The sequence below is a fragment of the Nomascus leucogenys genome, chromosome X, assembly GCF_006542625.1.
Source record: "Nomascus leucogenys isolate Asia chromosome X, Asia_NLE_v1, whole genome shotgun sequence".
Taxonomy (NCBI): Eukaryota; Metazoa; Chordata; class Mammalia; order Primates; family Hylobatidae; genus Nomascus; species Nomascus leucogenys.
Window position 1 is genome coordinate 40003736 of NC_044406.1, and position 6466 is coordinate 40010201.

Genomic DNA, 6466 nt, shown 5'->3' on the forward strand with positions numbered 1-6466 from the left:
AAACTTTATTCAAAAGGATGAGTAGAAGGAGGCCAGGTATGTGGAGGGGACTTTGGCAGGAGGACATGAGTAGGTAAAGCACAGGTAATGCTTTAGGGCAGTGAAACTATCATGTGCGTTATAGACGGAATGTTTGCTTCCCGCCCAAATTCGCGTGTTGAAGTCCCGACTCCCAGTGTGATGGTATTTGCAAGTGAGGCCTCTGGGAGGTAATGGGGTTTGAGGTTATGAGGTCATGAGGGTGGAGTCTTTATGATGGGGTTCGTGTCCTCCGAAGAAGAGGAAATAAAAGTAGCTCTCTCTGTGTGAGGACAGGGTGAGATACCCTAATGGTGGTTGTATGAGACAAAGCATTTGCCAGAATCCGTGGAAACTGACAGGACACAGAATGAAACTTAACGTGTTTAATCTTTTAAAACATCACTGGGGAGGTAGGGAACTATCAGGCGGAAATGCAGAATGTGACAAAAGGTTCTAACCTTACCAATGGATGAAAAGCTTCACTGAAGGCTGTGAAGTACAAAGTGCTGATCTAAGCAACTTTGGAAATGAAAGACGTGTGTAAAGGCTAAAGACAAAGGAAATTGTACATATGCGGCATACTCGACTAGACAAACCTGTTGCTGGCATGGACACAGGTTGAAAAATCTGACACCGTTCTCCATGCGTACTGGAACTGAACAATTAGTAAATGGATGGTGGAGGGTGAGAGGCAGGTTTTTCACTGCTGGAGAGGGAGGTGCAGATGGTGATGTGGCAGGGGCAAGAATGATTCGTGCTGCAATGGAATAGAGTTGCAGACATGGGTAGGAACTCATATTCAGCTTATTATAGATCCTCATGGTCACGTATCAAAATATTTACAGAAATGTGTACATACATGGGTTAGTACACATACATACGTATTTCCTTTCTGTTTCAGGAGAGAGGGCCTAGAAACCACTAGACTCTGGCAGCTACGAGCACACCTAGTTGCCAGACGTTGGTCTCTGATACCCTTTTCTAATAAAAGGAAACAGAAATCCTTGGAGAATTGGCTGAACCTAGGAGCTAGTAAATAGGCCAGACCAGCCTAGAACATATGCGAGACAGAAATGTGCAGGATGAGCCACAAAGCAAGGAATTACACAAAATGGAACCCCAAATAATGGGAGCATACCAACGGGACCTAGGGGTGAACTGAACGTGCACCCAGTGGCCACAACTGCAAAAATGATAATAATGAAAAAGAAATAGCAAAGTATTGGATTATAATCTAAAGTATCAAGTAAATATCTGTGAAAGTATCATGATATACATAAATGAGTGAATAAGGAAATAAATGCAGGAGCGCAGATAGCTGTGCCATGAAGGAGAATTCCAAAGAATGTATGTAGATACTCTGCCTCAAAGAAAGGATTTAAAACTTAGCACCAGTTAGGTGTGAACTTCGCTTAATGACTTCCTTCCAAAGAGTAGCATGTGGACAGGGGTTAAAAGAGCAACTTTTCATGGGAGCACCCTGTCTAACACTGCTTCTGCCAGGTGACCAAGGTCAACTTACACAATCAAAACTGATGTTGATATTATGTACCCTTGATGCGATCAGACGAAAACAGCTCTTTACCTTTGTGGTGATTCTCCGGTAGCTCACAACATCAGTCTAATCATGAGACAAGCATTAGAAAAACTTGAGTTGAAAAATATTCTAGGGAGGCCGGTGCAGGCAGATCACTTGAGTCCAGGAGTTCGAGACCAGCCTGGGCAACATGGCAAAACCTTGTCTCTACAAAACACACATGCACACACACACACAAATCACAAATTAGCCGGGCATGGTGGTGCATGCCTGTAGTCCCATGTACTTTGGGAGGCTGAGGGAGGAGGATCGTTTGAACCCGGGATGTGGAGGTTGCAGTGAGCCGAGATCCCACCATTGCCATTGCATACTCCAGCCTGGGTGACAAAGCAAGGAACTTTGTCTAAAAAAAAAAAAAAAAAAAGAAAAAGAAAAAGAAAAAGAAAAAAAAAGATATTCTAGAAAATACCTCACTAGTAACACTGAAAGCTCTCAAGGTCATGGAAACAAGCAAAGTCTGAGAAGCTGTTCCAGCCAAGAGGAACCTAAGGCAGTATGGTGATTAAATGTAGTGTGGTAGGCTGCATGGTATCTTGGAACAGAAAAAAAAAAATGATATTAGGTAGGAAGTAGGAAACCTGGAATAAAGTGTGGACTTTAGTTTTTTCTGCCTCTCAAATACCACCAGTAGGGAGCAGTTGGGGCTGCTGTTTCGGCCGGTAAGCCAAACACACAAAAATAGCATCGCAAATGCTCTGAAAATAAACTTTTTAAAAATCCCAGAACCTAAAAATGGACACCAGAATCTACATGCTAAACCTAAAGAAAGTAGCTGACTTCTAACATCAAATATTTGTCTCATGTCCAGAGACTCCTAAAGTAACAAGCAAAATGCATTGTATGCCGTAGAGCATAGCCCACCATGTCAAGAACCAGGAATAACACAGCTTGAATGAGGAAATAGAATCCAGTGGTACCAACATAGAGACGACGCAGATGTTGCCATTATCTGACAAACATTTTACAGCAACCATCATAAAAATGCTTCATTATGTAATTGCAAATAGTCTGGAACCAGACTAGAAAATGGAAAATCTCAGCGATGAGTAGAAGATGTATAAAAAAGAAATGATGGAACAGAAAACGAAAACAGTAACAGAATTTGGAAACATTGCTGGATGCACTCCATAAGAGACCTGTGATGACAAAACATACCATCATCGTAATGGAGGCCCAATCAGTAAGATCGACGGCCGGGCGTGGTGGCTTACACCTGTAATCCCAGCACTTTGGGAGGCCGAGGCCGGCAGATCACCGAGGGCCAACGTGGGGAAACCCCGTCTCTACTAAAAATACAAAAATTAGCTTGGCGTGGTGGCGGGCGCCTGTAATCCCAGCTACTTGGGAGGTTGAGGCAGGAGAATCATTTGAACCCGGGAGGCAGAGGTTGCAGTGAACAGAGATTGCGCCATTGCACTCCAACCTGGGTGACAGAGCGAGACTCTTCCTCAAGAGACAAAACAAACAAACAAACAAACAAACAGAAAATAGGATTGACTACGCCTGAGCGAGAGAGAGAGATCGTGGACTGATTAAAAGCTGAATGGGTCCTCAGCGAAGTTAGGACAATAACAAAGTTCCAATATCCCTACGGCTGGAGTACCAAAAGTAGAGAGTGGACTGAAAGAGGGGTATAAGAAAAGAAGGCTGAAAATATCCAAATTTTAGTGAAAACCATAAACCCATAGATTCTGGAAAACGAGCAAACTTCACCACATAAGACAACCACAAAGCAATTCACACCAACACACACATCATAGTCAGTTTTTGAAGCTGATGAAATCACTGAAAGAAGCAAGACCGAAGTGGTTCATTGATTATAGGAGAACACCAGTTTTAATGAGGGCAAATGTCTCCTCTGACCAGTGGGGGTCGTCAGGAAGTGTCCTGAAAAGTTTCAGATGTTGAACAAAAGTCCTGTCAGCTGTGAATTTTGTATCCAGTGACACCATCCTTCATGGATGAAGGGGAAATCAAGACATTCTCAGGTAAAGGAAAGCATTTTGTCACGAGCAGACCCACGGTGAAAGAATGGCTAGAGTAGGTGCTTGAAACAAAAGAGGAAAGAGTAAAAGATGGCCTCCGGAAGTATCTATCAGAAAGGAGTGAAGACCAGTAGAAAAAACAGCCTTAGGGGACAAACACTAAGCCACCGTTTTCCTTGTGAATTGTGGAAGTCATGTTTGGTGATTAAAGCAAAAACTATGAAACCATCCGATACTCCAGACAGCGTTGTCTATAAGCAGGAAGGCAGAGGGGCTAAAAGGGGCTGATGCTTCTGCACTTCAATGGAAGTAATGAGAACTGGATACCAGGAGCCTGTGGTAAGTCACATATGCACATTGAAAATCCCAGAGCAACCACTGAGACAATTTTACAAAGCCAAACACTCGAAAACACTTTCGGAAATCAGGATAAATCCTGCCAAGTGTACACGTAAGCCACAGAAGGGCAAAACAAGGAGGTCTCGGTTAGCCGAGACGCGGAGGAAACAAAAGAAAACAAACAATAAATCTGTGGACTTAAACACCAGCCCAGAGATCATGGAAATGAACTAGAAACATGCATGAAAAGGTAGATATTGGCAGAGTCAGTGAGAAACACGGTCTGACTATCCCATGTTTATATGAAACTCAGTTCCACTTCGGTTGCCCTGGGTAAATGAAAAGGATACAACGGGTGGGAAAAGTCACATCAGGTAAACGTTAATTAAAACAGCAGAAGTACGTATGTCAACATTAGGTAAAGGGGACTTCATAGCAACGAAAATTACGAGAAAAATAAAACGCTGCAGCCGAATAAAAGAATCAAGCCCCCAAGAAGACTTTAGAAGAGTCTTTCCGTGCCCCTCCCACACGCCCCTCCAATTACAGTGTGTGGGCGTTCCTCTCTGTTCCCAGAGCCCCTGGTTCTTATTTCTGTCAAAGTGTCCCAAGGTGTTGGGGACGGTATTTGCATACACCTGATGCTAAATGAATGTGAGTGCTTTGGAAAGCCTGATGCATCTCCACATCCCAGCGCCCAGGTGGGGTATCTGGTGCCCGGCAGGTGTTTGTTGAATGCCTCATGACTGCCTTTCGGCCAGCGAAGGCTGTTGTGATAGGGTCAAGGGAAGGGTCTCTTTACATCGCATTCAACAAGGGGCCAATCCTACTGGCGCAGGCAAGGAGGCTGCTCAGCGACTGACGGGGAAATGAGGGTGGGGTGTGGGCACGCGCTCCGGAGGCTGCAGGCGCCATGGGCAGAGTGAGGAACCGCGCCACTGCTCAGCGGCGGAGGCGAAAGCGGCCCGGGGATCCTCCCGCCGCCTGCGCGGCCATCGCGGTCACGGGCGCCAGCCGCGCGCAGTACCCCCGGGTCCAAGTCGGGGTCGGGAGCCACGCGGCGGCCAAGAGGTGGCTGGGTAGGTGGCGACGGAAGCGCCGCTGGCGGCGGGTCCGGAAGGCGGGCCCCAGAGACCTGCTGCCCTCCGCGCCACCCCCGGACCCGCCGGGGCCCGCCCCGTCCCCCAAGGACCTGGACCTGGGCGCACAGCGGGAGCGCTGGGAGACGTTCAGGAAGCTGCGGGGCCTCAGCTGCGAGGGCGCCGCCAAGGTCCTGCTGGACACCTTCGAGTACCCGGGCCTCGTGCATCACACCGGGGGCTGCCACTGCGGCGCGGTCCGCTTTGCGGTCTGGGCCCCTGCAGACCTGCGCGTCGTGGATTGCAGCTGCAGGCTGTGCAGGAAGAAGCAGCACCGCCACTTCCTCGTCCCGGCCTCGCGCTTCACGCTGCTCCAGGGCGCGGACAGCATCGTCACCTATCGGTCCAACACGCACCCGGCGCTGCACAGCTTCTGCAGCAGGTGCGGGGTGCAGAGTTTCCACGCAGCTGTCTCTGGCCCCCGCGTGTACGGCGTCGCCCCGCACTGCCTGGACGAGGGCACCGTGCGCAGCGTGGTCATCGAGGAGGTCGGCGGTGGCGACCCGGGGGAGGAGGCCGCCGAGGAGCACAAGGCCATCCACAAGACGTCCTCCCAGTCAGCCCCTGCCTGTCCCCGCGAACAGCAGCAGTGATTGGGGCCGCAAGCCCGCCTGAAACCGGCCCGGGCGGCCCTGCGGGGAGCGTCCGAGTACCTGCACACATCCCATGCTGTGAAAGAGGTGTTTCTGGCCTGGTCAAACCGTGGATTCCCTTCCAGTATTTGCCCTTCCCCTCCGCTAGTTTTCAGTGACCTCGCTTACGATCCAAATCTTGAACACACCTTTGTCTGTGTAGTGCAACGTTAATCTTGCAATTCGATAAGGAAGAAGAGTGTCTCTGCTTTTTCAAGCCATCCATTGTATCTCTCGCTTTTACTGTTCTGCCTACAGTTGTCACAAATCACCTGCAGATGATTCCTGTGTACTGTACGTTCCAGGTGCTATTGTGAACAGGCTTGCTGTTTTCAGCGCTTTGCGTCTGGTGTGTAGGACGGCAACACACAACCAGTTTGTAAACATGTGCTAGGACGTCTTCCATTGATTGTGGTGTGCGTGCGCTCCCCGCACCTGTGAGTTTGAGGTAGACGTTCATAGTTTCACTGCTTAGATTCGAGTTATGCTATTTACTGTTTTTTTAATGATACATTTCAACACTCGGTCGTGTTACATACCTCATTACTCTTAATCACCAAAAGCTGTTACTATTTCGCTTGTTGTTTGGAAAGTGTCTCTGGGTAAGGAGATGGGGATACAGGAATGAGAAAGACATCTGTGCACACAGGAATGAGAAAGACATCTGCGCACTGTATGCCCTCTTTAATCTTTTGAAATACCTGTCTTGTACATGTGTTAAGTATATAGAAATCAGTAAATACCTTCTAGGAA

The 6466-nt window shown here is 48.0% G+C and overlaps 1 protein-coding gene across 1 annotated transcript; it reads left to right on the plus strand.

Moving 5' to 3' along the window:
* Positions 1–4831: 4831 nt before the first annotated feature.
* Positions 4832–5919, plus strand: LOC115833303 (centromere protein V-like protein 1). Its single transcript, XM_030807260.1, has one exon. The coding sequence runs from the start codon at positions 4856–4858 to the stop codon at positions 5672–5674; it is 819 nt and encodes a 272-aa protein (XP_030663120.1). The 5' UTR covers positions 4832–4855; the 3' UTR covers positions 5675–5919.
* Positions 5920–6466: the final 547 nt, after the last annotated feature.

Coding starts and splice junctions, on each gene's coding strand:
- LOC115833303 (XM_030807260.1), top strand. CDS start 4,856: ATGGGCAGAGTGAGGAACCGCGCCACTGCTCAGCGGCGGAGGCGAAAG.